This window comes from Varanus komodoensis, unplaced genomic scaffold (genome assembly GCF_004798865.1).
Source record: "Varanus komodoensis strain SLA01 unplaced genomic scaffold, ASM479886v1 scaffold83, whole genome shotgun sequence".
NCBI lineage: Eukaryota > Metazoa > Chordata > Lepidosauria > Squamata > Varanidae > Varanus > Varanus komodoensis.
This window is the reverse complement of record NW_025336520.1, coordinates 2299588-2322620: the sequence shown is the minus strand read 5'-3', so window position 1 is coordinate 2322620 and position 23033 is coordinate 2299588. Positions and strand designations below refer to the sequence as shown.

General features: G+C 55.1%; 1 protein-coding gene across 2 annotated transcripts; it reads right to left on the bottom strand.

Annotated features, from left to right (window-relative positions):
* Positions 1-3175: 3175 nt before the first annotated feature.
* ALG9 (ALG9 alpha-1,2-mannosyltransferase) lies at positions 3176-22778 on the bottom strand. 2 transcript variants are annotated; one of them, XM_044456317.1, is made up of 16 exons: positions 22615-22778; positions 21282-21420; positions 20859-20993; positions 19654-19724; positions 18829-18917; positions 17704-17839; positions 16889-16976; positions 16302-16407; positions 14154-14276; positions 11925-12079; positions 10826-10955; positions 10061-10208; positions 8051-8180; positions 7248-7378; positions 3568-4123; positions 3176-3349 (listed from the first exon to the last, which is right to left on the bottom strand). In XM_044456317.1, exons 1-15 carry the CDS (start codon positions 22719-22721, stop codon positions 4000-4002), a joined length of 1812 nt encoding a protein of 603 aa, XP_044312252.1. In that variant the 5' UTR covers positions 22722-22778; the 3' UTR covers positions 3176-3349; positions 3568-3999. The 2 variants fall into 2 exon arrangements, with proteins under 2 accessions (XP_044312252.1, XP_044312253.1); XM_044456318.1 differs by lacking the exons at positions 16302-16407; positions 16889-16976; positions 17704-17839 and having other exon boundaries at positions 3176-4123.
* Between the last annotated feature and the right edge of the window lie 255 nt (positions 22779-23033).

The following is a 23033-nucleotide window of genomic DNA, read 5'->3' as shown; positions in this document are numbered from 1 at the left end:
GTGAGCAGAGCCGGCTGGAGCCAGGGGTCAGACTAGATGACCCGGGAGACCCCTTCTGACTCGCGCTGTTTCTCTGTTTCTATTCCATCTGTAAAATGGGTGCATTGGAGGGCAGGGAAGGAAGAAGTATTCTGCAAATGCTGAACTCCTTGATAAAATGCTGCATGGAAGCATGACATTTCCTGTGTGACTTGGATGGACAGCCTGGGGGACAGACGGAGGCCTTGAGTTATTGGCGCTCTGTGTCATTTCTAGTTCAGGGTGGCACACTGCTCCACTGTGCATGTGGCAGATGGGTAGCACTGACCTCCGATCCGCTGTGGAGGCCGCCCTCTTCCAGATCAAGCATCCCAACCCAGCGGCTTTGCAGCTGAGCAGCTGGTCAGAACTCACGGGATGCTGGTGCAACGAGAACAATGGCGCTTGTAAGTACACACTTTCCTACACCTCAGAAGTTTTGTCTTCCTTTCCCCCTTTTTAGTTTTTGATGCTAACTTGGCAACACCTCGTCTCTCGTCCCACCGACCGGTATTTCTGCTACTTTTTCGCCATTTCCCCTCCCTCCACCTGGACAGGAAAAGACACACGGACTTGGGTTCAAATGAAGAGGCCTCACGGGCTTGTCGATGTGACCTCCTCTGTCACTGCTCGACACCGTCTCCCCGGACGGTCTTCCTTTCCTACGAGCTTGGCTTGCTGGCGCGCCAGAAACGTGCCTCCCAAACTGGAGGACACACAAAAAGCTTCGTTCCGTCAGCCCTCCAATATTTTCTCTTTCGAGCAAGCTGTTAGCAAAATGTTTCTTGCTGGCTTGAGCTTGTTTTGACGGGTAGCTCCTCTTGCTGGAACGCTGCCCCAGAAACTCTCGTCTTCCCTCGAGCTTGTTTATGAAGCCATCACTGTTGACATTCACAGGGTGGTGGTGAATTATTCCACGTTGATCATGGAGAGGGGTGTGTGATCTTCTGTTGAAGGTGCTCAGATTGTCACGAATGGTACTTGTGCGCCGGATGGGGACCTCCGGATGCCTTGCTCGAGTCCCGCGCCAGCAGGAGAGGGTAGCGCCGGGCAGACACATTCCTTGGTAGCCAAAGGGCCCCGGTGTGCCACCTTCAGGCCCCTTGGCACAGACGGTCAACGCTGCGGCTTGTGTCAGCCCCAGTAAAGACTGCAATTATTCGGCTGACCGGGCGTCTTCCTCTGTTCAAGCGGAAGCAGTCCAGGGACAATGCAGCCTTCGAAAATACCCCCCGTTCCAGGCTACTGACATTTTTATTGGCATGGTAATAGAAAGATGGCATCTGCTGATACCCTCAAGGCCAACACCCTTATTGTGGCATGTTTTTATTTATAATATTAGTTCTTTTCCTGCCAAAATACTCAGATTAAACAACTCTGGAAAGTAAACTCCTAGAATTCGGAGAGAACAAGATGGCGGTTGTGTAGGCAGGGGCCTGGGGTGGGGTTGAAATCCCACCGGGCATTACTTTTTTTGGGGTGGTGCTCTCAGCAAACAGGACATGGGCTGACATGCAGTCGTGCATTGCTCACACAAGCAAGAAAGGGCTGCTGCCCTCACCCTCGAGCAGCAGGCAGAGGACGGCAGGAGAAAACAGCCGGGCCAGCGTGCGCCTTCCGGGGATGCTGAGCATGGGCCAAGCAGGCAGGGAAAGGGGGACCGGACAGCCTGAAAGCCGCAGCAATGGCCTGAAATCAGCGGAGAATCCAGCTAGCTGGGGCCTGTGCAGTTCAGGATCTGCCCTGCCCTGCTGTATCCCCAGGAGCAATTAGATAGGTGCAGGCAGGAGATGGAAGCAGAGAACCTGCCCCATCCAGAGGAACCCACCTGTTGGCCACGTAAGTGCGAATGTGCAAGGATCTTAAGAGGCCCGGTTTTCCTTCCTGAAGAAGTGCAGATGAGGGAGTTACTGGCCCAGAAAACAAGGATGCTGCAGCCGGATGCACGCCAAGACGGCCAAGCTGCGCTCCACAGCGTGCAAAGCTGGTTTTGCACGGCAAGAGGCCCCCGTTAACTGACACGAATGTCGACAGCAATCTTTGCGAGCTGCCTAGAGCGCTCTGGCTGTGTGAAAGTGGAGCGAATACACAAATAAAAATCAAGGGTTCTTGAGCAGGTCTGCAAAGCTGCGCAGACTGTGGGAGCACCGGGATTCCCAGGAAGCAAAGTTCCTCTTGTTTGCTTTGCCTCGGCCAGTGTCTCCCAGGCCAGCCCTGTGGCAGAAATAACCAAAACTCATAAGGAACTCTTGTCTTGAAGCGGCAGCTTCCTAATCTAATAATAGGCTCTGAGCTTGTTGGTGGCATGATTCATACCGTGTTGCATAAAGCAGCTGCGGGGATCGTGCCAGTCTCTGGCCCGTCAGCTCAAGACGTCGTGACTTACAGAACTTCCAGCAGCTCTGGGGTGCCTCTGCGCACAATTGAGCCGCTGCAAGGCGCTTCCCTGTCATACGGAGAAAAGGCAGCTGGGGGCGGGGGGGGGGGGCGATGGACGTGGAGCCCAGAATGCAAAAGCAAGGCCAAGAAGTCATTCTCTACGCAGTAAGATGTTCCTAGCAGTGAGGAAGGCTGGATGGCCGCCTTCCCGGCGGATGTCCAAAGCACGGAAGAGCTCATCTGGCGTGTAAACGGGGGAGCCGGTGCTGTCTGGAAGGGGCAAAAGCTGGCCGGCCCCAATCCCCCAAGGCCCGGGCCCGCTGGGGCAGGCGAGGGTTAGAAAGAGGGCCCTAGCTTGGGGAGCTGAGATGGCAGGGGAAAGAGTGAGCCCTTGTGGGAAGTGCTGGCAGGCCACACGCCCCCCCTCGTGGCGGAGCGCATCTCTGCACGAGCAGCTCTTCCCACCCCTCTTGGCTGCGGGAGTCTCTTGGGTTCTCGGAGCGCCAGCTCCAGCCTCCGAAGAGGGGCCTCTGTTTCCCAGGATGCAAAGAGCAGCCGGCTTTCGTGTGATGCCGAACAGTTTTCATCTCCCTTGGAGTCCAGGGAGAGTTCGGCCGGCCCCGCGGGAGGGGAGGGGAGGGGAGGTGCAGAGGGAGAGATGGGAGGAACGCTCTTGCATCCGTGTGCAGAGAACTCGGGGAGAAATCCTGGCTGTATAATTCTGAGTCTTCCTCTATTGTTGGCTACCGAATTATGAAGTTCAGTAACTCTCTCTGGAGAGGATGAACCCTGATTTTTAATCGGCACTAAAGACAGCCTCGTGGTACATGACAGAGAAATGACGCGGCCGGCTTCCACAGCGACGCTGCACAAAAACGGGGAGAGCGCGCTCTCTTTCCTACCTCGCTGTAAATTTGGGAATGCTGCAAAGCCAGACATTTCACGAAGAGCCCTGCATTCAGAGGAGAGTAAAAGGAAAACGGAGAAATGGCGTTTCGGCAGCCGCTGAAGACAAAGACAATAAAAGGTCTTTAAAATAAAAACCTATCCACACAGAACTCATAGGTCACTAAATTGCTCAATTAACAGAAGTCACGGTTTTTGAAAGTGCAAGTTATTCCAGCTGAGTGAGAGTAGAGGAGGGCGGTTCCCCTGCAGACCCTGGCGCACCTGCTGCTCCTGCCGAATTCTCTCTCCAAAAGGCCGCTGGGGGAAAAACTTGGACCGCTCATCCCTGGGCAGGCGGGATGGCCTGTGGAGGTGGGGGATGCTGGAGGGCCCGGGACGTGGCCCCCACTGGCTCCAGCTGCCACGAGGGGGCGGCCCCTCTCCGTCAGCACAGCATCATCCCTGCCGGCTGCTCAGCAAGAGAGACGACGGACTGGCCGACCGCACCTGGCCAGCCCTTCCCCAGAAGAGTTTCCGAAAGCAGAGCACAGGACTGTCTCCGGGGTCGGTTCGCGCCTCCTTACAGCCAAAGGTGGGCGTGCTTCCCTCCCCACCAGCCCATGCCACGTCCGCAACCGGGGCTGGCAGGCGGGGCTCTGAAACCCGAAGCAGAAACCGGGCCCTCGGGCGCCCCTCTTCCAGTCCTGAGAGGTGCTAGGCACCCGGCTTTTTCCTGGCCTGCTTCAAGCGTCGTGGCTTCAGGATGGTATAGTTCATGTAGGTGGTGTACTGGTCTGAGAGGAAGGGGATGTAGAAGGCCCGAAACAGCTTGGAAGACCTGGAAAAGCAAGAGGGACTTGGCAATAATACGTACGACAAACTGTGACGGGTTCTTATTTGTTGCTTAGGTCTCAGTCCTGCCTTTTTCTTTTTCAAAGAACTCAAAGCAGCTTACATCATTCTTCTCCTCCTGCTCGCCATCTTATCTGCACAACAACCCTGCAAGGTGGGTTAGGTTGAGAGTCTGTGCCACTTGGCTTCATGGCTGCGTGGGGACTAGAACCCAGGTCTCCTGAGTCCCAGCCCTGCGCTCTTAACCACCACACCACACAGACTCCCGAGGTGAATCTAGCAAGCACAGCGACCCAACTTCTGAAACTGGGCCCTGAAATGGACTTGCCCACAAACAATGCAGGGCAGGCTTCCCCATCCTGTGGCCCTCCAGACGTGGTAGATGACAATTCCCATAATCCCCTCACCAGGATTGTAGCCTAATGCCCAGATTGCCAGGGTGGTGTAGTGGTTAAGACCACTGAGCTGTGGTTCAAGAGAACTGGGTTCCAGTCCCAGCTCAGCCACCAAACTTTGGGCCAATCACAGCCTGACCTGCCTCAGAGGGTTGCTGTTGTGAGGATAAAATGAGGAGGACAAGAAGCTTGCGAGCCGCCGTGGGTTCTTTACAAGCGGAAGAAAGGAGGGTACAAATGCAATCTGCTGACGACGACGCAGGGGCTTTCCAAGAGTCCACAGGTATGCGGCAAAAGCTGAGCCGAGAGGCAGAAAGATGTCGATCCCAAACAGCTTCCTCGGCGGCCTTCTACTCCCCGGAGCTGGAGCTGGAGTGCTCAGCCTTTGCAGAATTCAACAGTCCAGACAAGCTGAGCAGCATAATTAGTCGAAGGCTCAGAGTGCGCTCTAATTCAATTAGCGGCACCATTTATCAGAGCCAATTGAGAGTTGCCGCGGCGCTCGCTGACGTCAACGGGGGACTCGTGGTCTCCCAGAAGCTGCGGGTTCAGCGACTGCGAATCCAGCAGCCGGGGTCATTCTGTTCCCAGAGAAGTGGGGCAGCTGTTGCGGGAAGGATGAAAGCAGACGAAAGCTCGAGCGGGGCCGTCCCCCCAGCCCGGCATGGGGCCCTTCCCCAGGCGGACGTGCGTGCATGCGTGCGTGCATGCGTGCACTTTGCGACCTTTCTGCCCTCGCGTCCAAGCACCAAACTGGCTGTCCTGGAGGCAGGATGCGGCCCTGCCATGGAGTGGGGACCTTCCAAGCGAGGCCAGGCGGATGGATGACTGCACCGCAGCAATCGATCAGCCTGGTGGAGCGAGGGGCAGGCGGCCCGAGGCATGGGCCTGTCGCAGGCAGCCGCACGGCCCCCCTCCCTCCCCCACCCCGGCTGGTCCAATTCCAGCCTCCGAAAATAGCCAACAGCCACCCCGGTCGGTCCCCTCCTGGCTTCTCTGCTCAGATCAAAGGCGCAGCTGCCAAGAGTCCGAGTGCCAACGTCCAGCAGGCCTGCGTGCTCGCCCCCCTCGCAACCGGGGGACGGGGCAGCGGAGCCGCCGTCCGTGCTCGAGGCGAGCCCAGGGGCCTCCCCAGGAAGGGGAGAGGCGGTCTCGCGCCAGGCGCATCCCACAGGGACTGCGCCCCGTGCCTCCTGTCGGTCACAAGGCCCTGCCCTCTCCGGGACAGATGAGCTAATGGAGAGCAGAACCATCCTGCGATTCGGAGGGAGCGAGTCCCAGGCTGCCTGTTCAGAAACTGCGGGACTGGAGATCTGCAGCTCGCTTCTGGACATGGCTCCCTCTGCAGCCGCACCAGACGGACAGAGTATGAAAAGCACATGCCTGAAACACGCCGGGCACGCCTGATCCCCACACGCAGAATGGCGCAAGCTTAATTCACGGGAAAGGACTGACTCCGTGGAAATTGGAGCACCTGGGATCTCGGCTCCATTTCTTCAGAGGAAGATTCGAAACCGCTTTCAGGGAAGGGTGGGAAGGCCACTGTGGGGCCGCTTTTAGGAGCAGATTTCTAGCATAAAGGCCAAAAATATTGCTGTAGCTCAAAGCTTTTCTGGGCAGAAACTAAGCCTTCGGATGGGCGGAAAAGCGTACGACGGCCAGGAAAGCACCAAACGACCGGAGGCTGGGGGAACCTGAGCACCAGGTCTGGCCGCCTTCGAAGGGAGGCGCTGCCGGTGAGCCTCGGCGTCCACTAGAGACGCAGGATGCTGCCTCTCCTGGCGGCACCCGCCGCCTCCGTCTCCGGGGCTGGCAGTGCCGTTTCTCAGCCAAGCTGCTAATCTACTAACACCTCTCCCACCACTGCCCCGCTTCCCGGGGAAATTCTCACAGGGCTGGGTTCCCAGCCACCCACTCGTCGAGCGCTTCCATAAAAGGGACTGCGATTCCCAATCACACTCAATTTTTCAGAGAGGGAGAGAATGAGAGAGAGTGCGCGAGCGCGAGCGCAATGTGGGGAATGCCAGACAGGTTCCAAATGCTGTAGTGCAGATGGTGCTCTTGCCGCGGCCCCTGTGAGGTGGGGAGGGAAGAGGCGAGGGCCGGGAAGAGCCCTGAAAGCAGCTTTCCTTTCCCGCTGAAGGTGGTGGCGGCGGGCGCGCTCCTTGGAAAGGCGGCCGCCTGCGATGTGCAGGCACACCTGGGCGAGTGGCCGTGTTGTGCGTGGCCTCTGCAGACGGGTGGGCGACCCGGGGACAAGGCAGATTCCGAGGTGAGGGGGTGCATTGACGTCACGCCCCGGGACTCATGCTGGCGGGCCAAGGCTCGCCTCTGGGCGGGGGCGGAGAGAGAGGAGCCGCCTGCGGGCTGCCAACAGCCCCCTCGGCTGGGGCAAACATTCCTTCTCCACGGCAGAGGCGCCCAGGTGGAGCTCAAGCGCGGCCCGAGCTCTGCCCTCCAGAGGGCCGTTGTCAGAAATAGCGCCAGGCCGTCGGCCTCCCCGGAGGGCAGCCCCGTCGGGACGAGTGCACAATGACAGGCAGGCCCATGTAGGGAGACACGCCTCGTTTCCAGAACAGCCCTCGGTGCGGTCGGGCCTCCCGTCGCAGAGCGCGGGCCCACTGTGCTCGTGCTGCAGGAAGCTCCGCTCGGGCCCCGGCCAGAAGGAGTCCTCCCTCTGTGACCCCCGTTTCCTCACCCGCGGCAGCGGCTTACCTGGAACTGTCCAGGAAGGGCTTGTAGGCAATGCTCATCCAGGCATCCGTGTTGGCGGCGTACCTCGGCTCCCTGGGCGCTTCGCTTGGGGTGTCCAAATCCACCAGGTAGTGGCATTTGGAAATATCAAACTGTAGGAAGAGAGGGCAGCTGGGGCAGGGACCCTCCACTTCGGGGATGCCGCCCAAGCCCTCCGAGCCCTCTCTGGGCAGCCCCAGCCACGCCGCGCGCAGTTCCTTGTCTGGGGAAGCGGCTTCCCTTGAACATCAGCCGGGCACATGCCCATCCTAAGCAGCTCTCCGCAGCCGGTCTCCCCCGAGGTGTTTGCCATGACTCCTGGCGTTCCCCAGGCAGATCCTGGGAGGTGCGGTCCAGCACACCTGGCGGGCGACAGGTTGGGGAAAGCTGGCCTGAGCATCTCAGCGCTGCCTGGTCAATGCAGACTGCATCAGCTGGGGAGCAGCAGCTGCCCGTGTCAGCCTGGCTGACCTTCTTCCAGAGGCCCCGTGGCCTTCCTCGTCCCCTGACCGCTTGATGAGAGAGCTCGCATTTGCTAGAATCCTTGGGAGTCTGAGCACCATTGGCAGAACGGCTTCTTCTACCGGAAAGCATTTCCTAAGCTATTTAGCTCCACTGAGGTTCCCGAGCGATTGCCCTACATACTTGGGATCAGACAGAAAGACAGCGCGATCGAACGGGAAGCCCCACTGCCCACGAGTGCACCCCGGGCAAGGGCAGAGCGACAGCGCTTTCTGGAAGCATGCGAAGGGCCGGAGCACGTGTGAGCAGAGCGTGCCACTTACATATCTGGAGGGCTCTTCCTGGTTTTGGTCGTTCATGTCCGTTGGAATCATGCGCGTGGCTGCTGGTCCCTTGGCAAACGGTTTTGGCAGCTGGCCCCTGAATTCGGATGGAATGAACTGAAGCTGCCAACTGCAAGAGGGACAGAGAAGCACATGCAAACCTTCCTGCGGCACCATTTTCAGAAGCACAGGCAGTGACCTCATGGGAGGAGGGCCGTAAGCGCGGCCAGGCCCTGCCTGAGGACCGCTGGGCAACACCTCCGGGGGCCTTCGTTGTGTGCTGGGCCCCCTTGACCTCAGTGGGAAGGCGGGGCTGCGAAGAAGCACCTCTGTCTTGTGCTTACTGACTGCTCCTTGCAGGACAAGCTCTGGGTGCTTCTGCACAGCAGCAGAGAGATGCCAAGCCCACCTGGGTCAGGTCCGCCAGGAGGAGGAGAGAGCGACACTCCGGGAAGGCAAGCAGAACCAGGACCCTTTGTCAGGAAGAGGGAAGATGAGCAGCCTGCAGCCAGTACAGGCCCTTGTGAAATTCACATTTTGAAATTCACAGGTGTTTCATCCTCCACACTCCTTGGCCTGCGCTTCAGTGACTTCAAGATCGCCGCTCTCAGCTGTTGCCTGGACCCTGATCTCTGGCACGCTGGGAACTAATCCAGGCTCGATGTGATGGTGCTGCGGTTTCGATGCAGAGTTCTGTTTCTCTTAAGAACTGCTCCCCTGTGATGGGGGCAAGGATTTAACGCCTCGTTCTCCCTCCCTCTCTTTATTTAAGACACCCGTCTGGCGCTTTATGATCTAGGTGCCCTTAGGTTATTAAAATCTTGAATTTACAGCTGCAGAAACGTCTCTACTGGGAATGCTGCCTTGGTTGGAAACTGCAGAGGTACTTAGAAGTGCAGGCTGAAGTGCCACAACGGCTCCCATGCGAAGCCCATTTAAAGCCCCAAACCCATGCAATTCTGCCAGTCCTGAGTCAAGTCCAGGAAGCAAGCTGGCCCGGCTTCCATCGCGCCTCTTCCCTTGCGCGAGGCATTCAGCACAGCGCTGCCTTCTTGCGTAACCATTGCCTGTGTGGGGAAGGGCCTGGCACCATGCAACCATGGAAGCTCCCCAGAATGCATATGCCAGCCAGACCTTCCTGAGCCCAGACCTGCTCAACTAGTAGGCTGGCAGTCAAGCTTTCCTTAAGTGTTGGCAGCCAGGAGGACTAGAATCCTTGGGAGTGTGAAATGCCTGCACCCGAACTGTGCTCCCTCACCACATTTCTTCTGCCTTCTGCCAGCAGGACTGCCACAAAAACCACAGCCCAGGATCTAATGCGGGCCAATTTCCAGGCTTAGCCACTGAGAAAGGTGGCCTTCAGAACACAAGGGCTCTGCTGAGCCAGGCCAGAGGTCCACCCAGTCCAGTATTCTGCTCACAGGGGAGCCAGCGCGATGGAAGCCCTCCGTGGGGCACCATTCGACAGCACCGTGGCTCTGATCCTGGTGGCCGCGAAGGGCCAACAAGGCCACTGGCCACCGACAGCCCCCTCCCGCTTCAGAATTTGTCTGATCCTCTTTAAAAACCATCCAGAATGGTGGCTGTCACGACATCTTGTGGGAATAAATTCCACCGTTCCGCTAACAGAAGCATCGCCTTGTCTCTGCTCTGAATCTCTCTCCAATGAGCTTGGAGATAAACCTTGAGGCTCTAATATTATGAGGACAGGAGCAAAACAGCTCCCTCTCCACGTCTTCTTCACCACGCACCATGTTGTACCCCTGAGACAAGTCTCTCCTCGCTTATTTTCTTGGCCTAACGGTCCCAGACGCGGCAGCCTTTCCTCAAGAGGAGCTGCTCCAGCCAGACTCGGATCCTGCCTGGGAATTGCTGCAGCCAGGCTGGAATTCAGCTCCAGGAAAGAGAGTCCTCGCCTAGGCTCTTGGCATCCACGTTACCAGGGCATGTGCATAAGGGCCTGGACCGTCTCGGGATTAAGCCCGGCTACGTTTCTGACAAGAAGCTTACTTCTCTGGCAGGAGGAAGCTGCTGGGGAATCGGTGCCATTCCTTCCCGACACACACGTGAACTGGCCGGCCCTCCGGCACGGTGTGGATGGTGGGGTCAGTGGCGATTCTGTGGAATTCTGGGTAGAGGTCAAGAGGCCCGTGGTAACCTGTGGGGAAGAGATGAACTGAGAAATGAACTCTCCTGCAGGACCCGGACCCCCCTCAGAGGACAAAGGCAGCCCCCGCAGGTGCGCTCCGCGGAGGCCCTCGGGGCTTCCAGCCGGTACTGCCTGCGCTGGCCAGCAGCAGCGGCTCCCCAGGGGCTGGGGGGGCATTTGTCCACGCCTGTCTCCAAGCGGGACCCACGCTGGCGTCTCAAGAGGGACTCAGCTGCCAACGAGCAATTTTTATACATTTCCCATCCTGAAGGCTCCAGGCTGAGGTACCCTCAAGTCAGCCTCACAGCCGATGTGTATGTTTGCGGGAGGGGGTGCAGGGGCGTTAAATCCCACGGCCCCCGCCAGTAGTCTTCAGCATCCCAGACAGGCAGACACCTGCCCCAGGAGGGCGGCTGGGTTCGGATTTGGCAACGCTCCTGGAGGCAGAAACTCAGAGTCTTCCTGCAGCCCCATGGCGCCTCCCCCCGTGGATGTGGCCGAGCAGCCGGCCAGGCGTCCCGATCCACCTGAGCCCTCCCGGCAGGGAAGGAACAGGCCAGACGCGCCAGGGGTCGTGCTAGTTAGTCTGAGGCGCACAGAGGGGACAGCACTGCTGCGGCACCCACCTCTGAACAGGGCCATGGAGCGCGACAAGGACAGGAGGCCGAAGAGGAGCACTGTGCCCAGTGCCAGCCAGTTGGAAGAGGCCGTGTAGTGCTCCAGGCGGTAGCGCTGGAAGACGAAGTGGTAGCATTTCTGTGAGCGGGGAGAGAGCAAAAGAGGCATGTTGTTTGGACGGCAATGGGGAGCCCAGGCTGGGGCCACTCCGGATGCAGGGGAGAGTCCTCTCACGACAGCTTCGCACCAGATATTTCGACACAAGTCCGGGAATGACGATGCATGCGATCGGACAAGGGAGGAGGGCCACAAACGGTTCTGTCTGGCCACGAAGACACACATCCGGAAGCTGCAGCAGCTTCTCGACACACGTGTGGCAAAGTACACTCGTGTTCCTTTCCAACAAGATGGAGGTATGCTTAGTCTTTTTTTAAAACATATTTCTCCAGTTCCCATGCAGGAAAACTATACTGTGTGATGCATGCCTGAGGATTCATGAGGGCTAGCCACTTGACTATGGTATGGCAAGCCTTTGGCTGGCTTTGAAGGAGGCTCTGAGGTCCTGTGTTTTTACTCTGGCCTTTCACTGACTACTTTTTTACTGGCCTGTCCAGTTTTGTGGGTTGATGCAGCTACATAACAAAGCTGCCCATTATGCTGGGTTTTATTGCTGCTGTCTGCTTTGTGAATGTTTGTCACTTCTTTTTGCTTTAATATTTATTATATGAAGTTTAATGCTATAAGCTGGGGTGGGCAGGCCTGTACCCTGAAAAGCAGCTGGAAAAATATTTTAAATGATTTTTTCTTTTAAAAGAAACGTGACCTGTAGTCTTACATGAAGTGAGGCTAGTACAGGAAAACTTGGGGCAGGATTTTCAAATGGTTCATTTATAAATAAGCACAGTTCAGCATCTCTGGGAACTGAGAAGAGTGGGACAGCTAGTTTCTAGTCCTCATGGTTACGAAGGTACAGAGTGCTCCTGTCTGGATGGATCTTCCTCCGGAAGAGCCATCAGAGGGAACCTGTTGTCCCGTGTGGACATGTCCTTTCATACGTGGAACACTGCACAGCTCCCTCCCTGAGCCCCTCCCTTCCAAAGAACACACCTGGAGAGCTGAGAGCCCCACAGCCCCACAGAGGCAAATAAGGGGGTAGATCGGATACAGGAACCTCTCCTCCTTGTGCGGTTGGCTGAAGAAAACCAGGATCCAGATGTACATAGGAGAGAGGGTCAGCCAGTAAGGGCGGCCCAGATTCTGAACTGGAAGAAAAAAAGGTCAGCTGGGGAAGATCCTCATAGGGGAAAAGTTAAAGGGTCTCACGGCAGGCCTTTCGGTTCCCCCACCCCACAATCCCTGCCCGGCACAGGACGTAGCTCTTTCTCTCCATGACAACTGCTGCGGGGTGGAAAAGCTGCCCCGGGCTTCATACACTACAGGGAAAGCCCCACTCCGAAGACCAGAGATGTGGGGCAAAAGACGGGGTGTGGGGGAACTCCCTGCCTTTTGGGACCAGCGCATCAGCTTCTCACAGGGTCTGGCCAGGCACTGCTGGAAAGAAAACCCAGGGTGAAAACAACACCCTGGTGCTTTAACAGGGCACAGAGGTGAATCCCGGCCCTTCTATGCAGCGGGGCTTCCTCTGTGCGTGCGGAGCAGCGACGGCATGGGTCAGCCCAGTTTGCACACGGGTTCATGCACAGGCAGGCGCGCAGGTCCCGCCAGAACAGGCTGGCAGGTTTATAAGCCTCGCAGTGGGAAAACAAGAGCGCACTCCCTGGAGTGCCAGCTACCTGCAAGCTGCTGTACAAGGTCATCCAAAGGAGAAATCTCGGAGGAGCTTAAGAAGTGGAGGCTAAAGATGCTTGCTTAGGGAGGGGCACTTCCAAAGCCTCTGCCGCTTCGCTACAGAAGCAACAGAATAGGCCCGGAACTCCCAAAGCGCATTCCTTCTCTGCTTCAAAAGAAAAGAAAAGAAAACACCCTTCATCTCCCCTCCAATGAGGCAGGAAGTCGTTTATTTGAAAATAACAGCCAATTACTCCAATTTGCAAGGGCTGTGGAGGCAGCACCGAATCGCCCCCGAAAGGAGAAGCTTGGGTGTTCGCCAAATCAGGCCAGGGCTGCGTTTCACAAGCCCGCAAGAACAGGGCGTACCACAGAAGGGACCCCTGCGGCTTCGGGACACAATCTGCTAAGCCGAAAGGCATGGAGTGGGGAGTTACCAGAACTGCCGCTGCCGGGCTGGGCTGGCAGGCGGCCTGCCTGTCCTACAGTGCACAAGGCTCTCTGCGGAGGACGGGGAGCTGGCGCACTCTAGTGGCTCTCCCTGGGCGCACAAGCTCCTGTGCCTTGCGCCAAGCGTGGGGTGGGGTCAGGGAGCCGAATGCAGGCCTCGCCGATCCCGGGGGGCCTTCTAGCCCCAGTGGCTGCTGGGGTCTCATTCGTCAGCTAACACGTGTTGAACACTGGCCTAATCCAGACAGGGGGTCCTTGCGCTCCTAAGCCAGAGAGCGGTACCCCAGGTCACCAAACGCAAACCAGCTAAGCCTCAGCGGTTGCAAGCTCCCAGCTATATACTCCTGCTTGCAGGCTGATGCTCCTAGGAATAAAAAACAGTGCCAGCTGAGACTTCTCTCTACAGTGGGTTCTTTCCCGGCCCTCTCTGCACTTACATTGTAGTGCCACAAACATGCAACAAAGAAACCTGCACTTTGTCCCTGCGACACACTTGCGCTGCTGCTGGTTATACGTTGCTTTATTTCTGCAAATAAGGCTGGCATTGGTTAATCCACAGGTGACAAGGATTTTTTTTTAAGGCAAACGTTTCTGAAAGGGCAGAGTGGCATGACACTGGGAGGGGAAACAGGTCTGCTGTTTTTCCGTCTTTTCTTATTTCGAAGCAGAGCGGGAAGGCGTGTTTCAGCACTGTAGCTCGCCAAAAGCAGACACAACTGCCAATTTATAGTAGCAGAAACTGCAGAAGATAAAAAGGCAAGAAATCTGGAACTGCATGGGCTGTATGGAGAAGGCACACCAAAATGTATGGAAAATTTAACCTGTTTCTGAATGTATCAAGAGGTGCGGCATAGAATGCAAGACAGGCCTTACTCAGCCTGATAAGTTTCCCCAGAAGCTGCCGTGGCCTTGAGATGCTTTTTCTAGCAATAATAGGGCCTAGAAACTTGCTTTAAGTTTGTCTTTTCAGCTGAGATTCCCAGCATGCCAAGCTATGTCCCAGATACCTCCTTTGCTCGTGGTTTCGTGGATGCCAAGGATATCGGGCAGGTTCCACCCGAGCCTCCATGTCAAGAAGGAAAAAACTGCGACACTCACCATGAAATTTCTGCAGCAGGCTTTCCATGAGGCAGGTCAACGGCAAGGCCAGGAGCGCCAGAGCAAAAGCCACGTTGAAGTTCAAGAATCCGTTTACGAAGTAGAAGGACCAGGGCTCCGTGCCTGCAGGAGGGAAAAGAGGCCATTGCAGGAAATGTGACTTCTCCTCGACAAGCAAAGCATCCGCGCCGTAATTTAGATGTTGCAGAATCCCAGGCAGCAGCAAAGCTGGTACATCCACAGATTCTGGACCGGAAATGAACAAAAGACCATGAACAAAGGTCCGCCCAGCCCAGCATCCTGTATCCCACAGGGATCAGCGGGTGCCTTCTCTGGGAATCCCAAAATCAGGATCTGAAGTCCACAAGCCTTTGCCACTGCTGCCCCCAAGCACTGCACGTGCCAAGATAGGCTGTCCTGGGGCTGTAGCATCCCCTGCGAGAGTCTGCTTTGGCTCCGAGGGAAGCCCACGGTCATGGAATCAGAGGCAGACAGAAATGCAGTTCGGTTAGCCAGGGCCAGTTCTCCAGCGAGGGTTTCTGCAAGAATATGGCCTCCAAACCTGTGCTCCTTTTCGGCAGTGCCTTGCTACTAAATAAAGCACATCAAAGCAATAACTCGCATCATTTGCAGGCAAATCTTGGAAAGAGGACAAACCAGGCGTTCAGCCATTTCAAGATTTTCCTGCAACGTGGGAAAGGTGGGAGCAGAAGGAGGGAAAGGAAGACTGGACAGACAAGCGCACCAATGTGCAGAACAAGGTGAGTAAGACAGAACGCCAGCAGCATGTCCCCAGTTCTGCAGAAAGGTGCCAGTATCTAATGTTTAGCAGGCTGGAGTGGCCTTTAGTAGCCGGACAGTGCCCTGGATAAGTTCAGGCCCTGAGCAACAGCTGCAGGATACAGAAAGGGAGTTGTCCGGAATGTTATTTTTCTGACCTAAGGAACCATCTTTCAAGCCCTGCTTTGTTTTCCTTTTCAAATGTTTATCAGTGCCCATAAGATCTAGAAGCTTGCTTTAAAACAAAACAACACCCATGCCAGAGAGGTGGACCCAAAGGCAGGTGGGGCAAATGTGGAGGTTTAATCCAAAGCCAGAACAAACGAAGAAGAATCCTCCTGGATACGGACCTGTCCTTGAGTCATCTGTGAGCACGCGCCTCGGCAGAGCAGGTTCAGCATCCACAGCCTTCCCCCCATCACGTTTCCAGACTAGACGCCATCACAGCATGAGAACATTACATAAGCGTCATTCTGAGTAAGACTCTACCGCATCCACAGCTCCCCGGAGGACAGCCGAGTCAGCTTATGCTCATGCATGAAAGGTCAGGCTCTGTGCGCTGACAGACGGAAGAGGCTCCAAGGTCTTGCGGGGATGTGTTCTGCAACCATTCGACAGGGATGAAGGACCCGCCAAGGGCAAAGATCGCACTGCTGCAGACGCGGGAAGCCAGGTGCCGCGTGGCGGTGTGCCTAGGTCCGCCTCCCCTTGGGGCCTCGGAGGCCTGCTGTCAGGACAGCCACCTGTTTCGAGCAGGATGGGCCAGTGGTCTCACCCGGGGCGAGGCTGCGGTTCACGAAGCGAGCACCCGACGGAAAACTGATCTGCTTGGCAGCCCACAACTCCGAAGGCACCGTCATTTCAGGCACATTCACCAGCGGTTTTGCAGGGGTCGGGCAAACCTCCCTGTGCATCCAACTCCCACACACACACATGCTGTGCATGGTGACGCGACCAGCACTACGGGGAATTCCCCGGCACCTGCGGAAGGCACGTCTTCCGCCAAAGCTGCCAGCTCCCTCGGACTTCCAGTTTAGTGCAGAAACGCCAAATTAAGAACACGCTTGCAAGTCCTTTGCTCTCCTAAAGCCACAACGACATCACTGGCCTCAGCAGAAGTGACCACGCTTCTAGGCACGCGAGTGAAGCCGCGTGGAACTTGCACCTGGGAATTTCTCGCAATGCTAGCTGAATATGTTGAACTCTGTTTTGAATGATTTACCCCAGCTTGGGGAGCCTGTTAGAGGCTGAAAGGCAGGCTATAAATCAATGCATAAAAATATCAACCCACCGGAGCACAGCTTGCACGATTAACCACGGCACACTCAGGACCCCAACTGTTCCCCCAGCTTCTGCAGGCGGGCTTACCATAAAGATCAGGTCCATGCGGTGTGAAGACGTTATACAAGACGATGTTGAGCGGCGTGACCACTAGCTTCCCGTAATGGTAGCTGTCGATAATGACCAGGGGCACCTTCAACAAAAAGCACGCTGCTCGTCAGAAATCGGCTGCATGCCCCAGACGGCCCCGCACCAACGCTTGAATTTCCCGCATTAATGAACAAGCAAAGAACAGCACTGCCCAGAATGGGAGAAAGAAACTCCGGAGTGCCTTTGTCAAGCCGTCTGGACGCCACTGGATGAGAAGGGGCTGTGACTGACTGTGTCCAAGGAAAATTTCTGTATTCCTGTGTTCACTCCATACAGAGTCATGTGTCCACCAGGTATGTTTTGGCCCTTGCTCAGGTCACAAAAGTGCAGCAGCTCATGTCTGCCCCATGGCAACACCTGAGACCTTCACAGGACTAGCTGCTTGCTCTGCTTGTTCAACACACAGAGTCTTCTCCTGCTCTGTCCTCACAGAGGCAATGAGGGAAACTGCAGCCCCATTGCTGAATCGGGCTCGATGCTCAGCCCCATCATTCCACCCCCCACCCCCAATTTGGGGGACTCACCAGGAACACCACCAGTGCTGCAAGGGACCACTGCAAGAAGCTCTTCCACCTCCTTTTCAGGATCAGGAAGTCAAAGGCAATTGGAAGCCTACCAAAACAGATGCTTTAGTCACCCAAGCCCTTTCCCCGTTCCCAAGCGATTGGTAATGACTGTCTAAATGCCTGCCTGGATGCTTAAAAGCACTGATTGAATGCCTTTGGAAAACTCCCTAAATCTCCAGTCCCCAAGCAACCATCTAGAGACTTTTAATTAAGTGCCTACCTTGGAATGCAGCCTGTTTCTAAATTATTCAAGACCTTTTCTTGAAAACTCACTTTCTTTTTAGAACAGCAGCAGGAGTAGGGTGTGAAATTTAGAAGGGGTGGAAATTGAGAAGTAGCACAGGAAAGCAGCAGGGCAAAAGGAATGCGGAGAGGGCTTTTGGAAAAAGAAGGGGGTGAGCTGACCTCAGCCCTGCAGGGTTTGTGTTGCTTCAACCAAGACCTCAACATCCACCAGCCAAGAGCCAGGTGCTAAAGACATGTGCTCCAGGCTTCTCTTCACAAGACTTCACCTATTTATTGTGTTCTTGTGAGTCCTCACTGACGGTCATTTGTGGGTGCTTTGTGTGGTACTGACATCCTCCAGGGGCTCTCCTGGACTTTCTGAACTATTTTTAGAATGACAAGAATGAGCTTTTGTTTGCTTGTTTGTAGCCCACCCCATTAGTCACTGGTGCCTTCCCACTGCCTTGCTGGCTGGCCTGATCCCCGACCAAGCCACCCAGCCCCGAGTGCTCCCGTCCCCACTTTGCTCCCGGCACTCTTTTGCTTACCCAAGCGCTGCACTGAAGGGCCAGCCCACGATGGCTCCAGCAGCCACTCCGAGGACGGCCAGAGGGATTTTATCCATGTACCACCCCGTCATTGCTATCACTGTGCTGTACATGCAGAAGCTGCTGGGGAGGAAGGCTGAAACGCAAAGGAAGCAGAAGGCAGTCAGGACCTGGCAGCATGCGCACAGAGCACCAAGGGCCCCTCGAGGCTTCTCGGTGGCGGCGGCGGCGGCAGGCGTTCTCAGCAGGGTCCGAAAATCATGCGATCTAGGAAAGGAGCCACGGCTCAGGAGGAGAGCACCTGCTCTGCATGCTGAAGGTTCCGGGCATCTCTGGTTGCCCAGAAGCTCTGCTCAGTCTTGCCTTCATCTCTGGCTAAAGGCAGCAGGCTGCAAGAGGAAGAGCCCAACTCCTGCCTGAACCCCCATAAGCGGCTCGCAAAGGCACAGGCCTCAGTCAATATGTGGCCATTCACGTGCGTAACCCCTGCAAAGCTTCAATTGGAACAGATGTTTCTGAAGCATCCTCTTGCTGCCTGGGGGCCCACCTGCCTGTACCACCGGAAATGTTTCCCAGCAGATCCTCTCTGCTTATCCTGGGATGCAGAGAGCTCCGGAGACAAGACAGGAGCTCAGTACAGCTGACACGAAGGCTTTACGTGAATGCCCTTCTCTCTCCGAAACGTAATACGACCGGTGCAAAGCAAGGGGAGTGGCTTGCATGCTCTTAATCTGCTGAAACTCAACCGAGAAACCGTTCTTGTGCATCACCGTTTCTGGAAAACTACTGTGCTAGCCACCCAGTGAAACTCCGAAGCCCTTGCCAGAACTTGAGCATCTTGGTGATTATTTTTGTTTACGTTTCTAGCTTGAAAAGCACTTGCAGGCTGAGCTGGATCTCAGGCAGGAAACCGGAAAAATTGGAGAGGAAAAGTCCACTTAGGCAGAGAGCATGACTTTTACTCTCACACAACTTTCTTCTCTCTCCCACTGGGTTGAATGCCTCCCTCTGTCTCCACTACCCAAGTCCATACCTAACCAAGGAAAACCCCACCGAAAAAAAACCTCCTTACCCATCAGATTCCACCATGAAATCGATCCCTGCCTGATTCATGTCTTTACTTACCAGCTGCTGAGCAGAACATCCCAGTGCTGAGTACCAAGAAAGCCAACATGAGACGGCTCACGTGCAGCCCGAATTTCTTGCACACTGCCCTGAGGAAGCAGAGAGCACAGCCAGACCATGACACTGCTGTGGAACACAGGTAGTAAGTCACTGTGTAACAGACGATGCGCTGCTAGAAGCGCAGACGTCTTGCCTGGAGAAGGCCTTTGAATTATCTCCAGGAAAGAGGGACTCTCAGGTGCTGGGCCTAGGAAAGACCCAGGAGAGCTACTAGCGGCAAAGGAGAGCACAGCGGGCCAATTGTACTAGGCGGTACAACGCAGCTCCGTATGCCGGCGTAACAGGAGGATAAGCTACGAACACGTCTTCAGACCAGTTCTACACCAAGATTCCAGCTGCTGGCAGGTCTGTTTAGGCAGACCACCTGCGTTACAACTGTGCATTTCAACAAGCCCTTCAAACTTCTCTAGCTAGCTCCCTATTCCCTTGCACCTGTTTACCAGGGTCTCTCAGTATCCTGGCTGAGACTGAGGGCTGCCGGGAGAAGCAAGTAAGACTATTCTGAGCGGCAGCTAATAGATGGAGCTAATGCACTGACAGTTTAATTGTTCCGTATGCTAGGTAAGGCAACCCAAGGAACTGCTGCAGCTTTTCAGATCTCTCCGCTGAATCAGGTCTTCCAACATACCAAAGTGTAGCTTTGAATTGCTCTAGTGGTTTACCAGGGCATAGTAATATGCAAACCAAGAAATACCTTTGCAACCATGCGTACTACGCACAGCGTATTATTCACAACAGTAACAAAAGAAGCTTTTTTGTACTCACTTATAAAAATAAAGCTCACACACACAACTCAGGAAGGCCATCAGACAGCGCAGGAAATAGAAGATAAGAACCTAGGAGGAATAGTGATAGGTTTAGGTCTTGCAGAAGCAAAAAGTACTCAAGCCAGGTTTCCCCAGCTTCTGGTGAGATAACATAAAGCCAGAGGCTGGACCGGAGAGACTGCGCTGACTTTAAAATTCATGTGATCCTTGATGAATGAAAAGACCCAAAGGTTGTTGGCAGTGCTAAAGGGTTTTGGACAGACCCTTCGTGGAAGCATTGCCCTATTAAATGTGCAAACTGGGATGTCATCTAAGGGCACTGCTGCCATAAATCTGAAGGTTGGTTGTTTACATATACATGCAGCCTGGCCATTCACTGTGGGGTCTGCAGGATAACGTCCAGCCCACAGTCTCCTATTAGAATGACTGTTTGTGTTTAAAGAGAGATGTCACTTCCTTTCATAGGTCACTGGCTTTGTGCGCATGCACACACACGTTTGAGCAGAAAATGGAAAGATTATCATGGCTTTCACATCATGCAATAATGCAAATTGTAGATTTCATGGCTTAAAGCACATTAATATTGCCTGAGTGTCAGAACAGCTGTTGAGACTATTTCAGGTGCAATCCTATGCAGGTTTAGACAGCAAAAAAGGCTATAGGGCCAATAGGCCCTGGCCTTTCGTTTAGTCCAAACCCACATAGGTTTGCCCCCACAAACATACAATTTCTTCTTTTTCCAAAAAAGCACTGCAGGAGAGAACCAGTGCACCAGTGACATAAGAACAAAATCAAATAGGGTGGGGTATTCTGAACGAGCTGGGGGCAAAATGGCATGGGCCATAAAGGGGGCAGAGCCTAGACATGGGACAGTGCACCGTTACAGCCTCCTAGCAACCTCAAAGGGAGGCACATGACACAGGTGTTGCCCCCATCCAGAGGATTAACTGTAGCCTCCTTGGGAGCAAAGGCCTCCTCATGAGCAGGAAGGTGGGAAATGAAACAGGAAATGGGCGTGGCTTGGAAGCCTCTCTCTAAAAAACAGAAGGCTCACACCTCAGGTGCTCTCATAATAGGCGAGGAGGAGGAAGAGGAGGAGAGAAAAAAACAACCTGTAAGTAGTTGTTAATGTTCCTCTGGCTGGATTACTCTGGAAAAGAGGTCCTGCCCTGCACCAAGAGGAGATCGGGATATGCATCTTACCTTGTTTGTTTGCAGAGCTCTGGCATGGAACATGGCTGGCAAGGCGTGGAGCCACAGATAAGCATAAGAGCGGATCGCGTAGACAGGAGAATATTCCCATGTCTGGAAGCCTTTGCCATAAATGAGGTAGTGCATCTGCAACACAGGTTAGGAATGCCAACTCAGAAGGTGCCCCGAGTCTTGCTGTAGCAGCATACGCTGCATGGAGACTCGCCTCGCAGGCAGGAAATCCTCGTCAAGAGGAACTAGGAACTACTGGGCTTGCAACTAGTAGCAGGGGATGGCGAACTTGCTTCATGCGAGGGCAGAGGGTACAATTGGTTTCTTACAATGTTAAATCCAACAGCATCCTAAAAATTAAATTAACATTGACTGACTCACAACAGAGCGAGGCACTTCATTAAAAGCAAGGAAGTCACTCACAGGTTCCCAGTAGTTAAAGGTCTCGTCGCAGTCAGAGATGTTACTCAGCAGGGCAGCACAAAACCTGGCCGATATTAGACACTTAAATGCTGTAGATCCTTCAGGGGCCCAGACATGCCCTGCTTTGCTCCCAGATGACCTAGGCAAGAGCCAAAAGATGTGGGCATTAGCCCTGTTAGTGGATTACATACATTACATGTGTGGGGGTTAGACAGAAGCGGTATGGTGACCAAGGCTGCTGGATTTAAAACAGAGCACTCCTAAAGATCCAGAAACACTGCCAAGTAACTAAACAACTAAATCCATGCTTTTAAGAATTTTCCCTGCTGCATAATCGGGGATAATCCAAAGCTACCGCTGTTGAAATTTCACCCAGATCTGCTGTTGGGAGCCAATTTTAAATCCATCAAAATACTGTCTAGACCAAACCTTGTCTGCTCTATAACTAAAACAGGATGAAAGCTCCACTCTACAGGACAGGTTACCAAAGGTGCCTTTTACAATGCTTTCCCACTAACCACTGTGCACAATGAGAGCACAGGAAAAATCGGTACTGGGGAGACTAGTTTGGGGGCTTAAAGCAACACCACACCTTGTTCCAGAAGCACCAGAACGCAAGGCACAGTTGCAAACAGAAGCTTGTAGCACACAAGAGACGAAGAGAGCAGGCGTGTCACAGGATCCCCCGTGACTGGACCCCACGTGAATTTAGGGAGAACATCCAGGGGGTTTTGCTTTGATGCCCCAGGAAACTGCATTGATATAGGGCTTGTATGTGAATTGTGTAAGGCTGAGATTTGGGGTGGAAGATGTGGGACTGAAGAGAATGGGGAAATGGGGCTGCCTTGGTGCTTTATGGCACCCACTGGGTCAGAGGTGGGTAGCCAACTGGGATGCAATGGGATGGACCAGACTCCCCCAATCAGGTGCCATATAGATGTGTTGGACTCCAAGGTCCAGCATCCTTGAACTCTGTTGCTGGGAACTGTGGCTCCCCCAGCTGGAGGGCATCTGCGTGGGGAAGGCTGAGCTCCTGAAATTACCTTTTCCGCAAAAATAACTAGAATGAGCGTGACAGATGCTCAGCGTGGCACAGCGATGCGGGAGGCGAGGGGGGGCCCTTAAAGTCAGCAAGGCGTCAAGACCCTTTCAACCCAGCCCTGGAGGGCTCCCCCTGGCCAAAATGCCAGCCTCCTCTCTTGCACCCACCCCGTCCCCCCTCCGAGCACCCCCTTCCTCCAGGGGGCTTTGCATCCCTCCCCCGGTCCCGTTGCCTGCGGCACAGACACCCCGGCCCCCGGCCCGCCCCCCCGTGCCAGGATCGGCCACCTACTCGGCTTTGGCCTCCTCAGCGGCCGGCGGGGGCACCTCGTCGCGCTGCCGGGAGGCCGCATCCCCGGGCGCCCCTCGAGGCCGCTGCCGGGGCCCCTTGGCCGCCATGCCGGGTGTGGGCAGGAGTCGTGGCTCGCCGGCGGTCAGCGGCGGACCGCGCCGGTCCTGAAGACGGCGGCCGCCATGATGAGTACGGGCAAAGGACCCGCGCAAGCGCAAACCCTTCCCTCACCTCCCACGGGAAGCAGCTGGCCCGTCTGCCTATTCCGTGGCACAGAGCGGGTAGAGACATGCCGGCCTCTACCACCTCAGATTACGGCGGCGGGGGGCGGGGGAGGATGGAATGTGCCATTTTGCTATGCTAGCTTTAGATTTTGAAAGGTACACTTTGCATTTAGTAGGCTAATCTGTGAACATCGC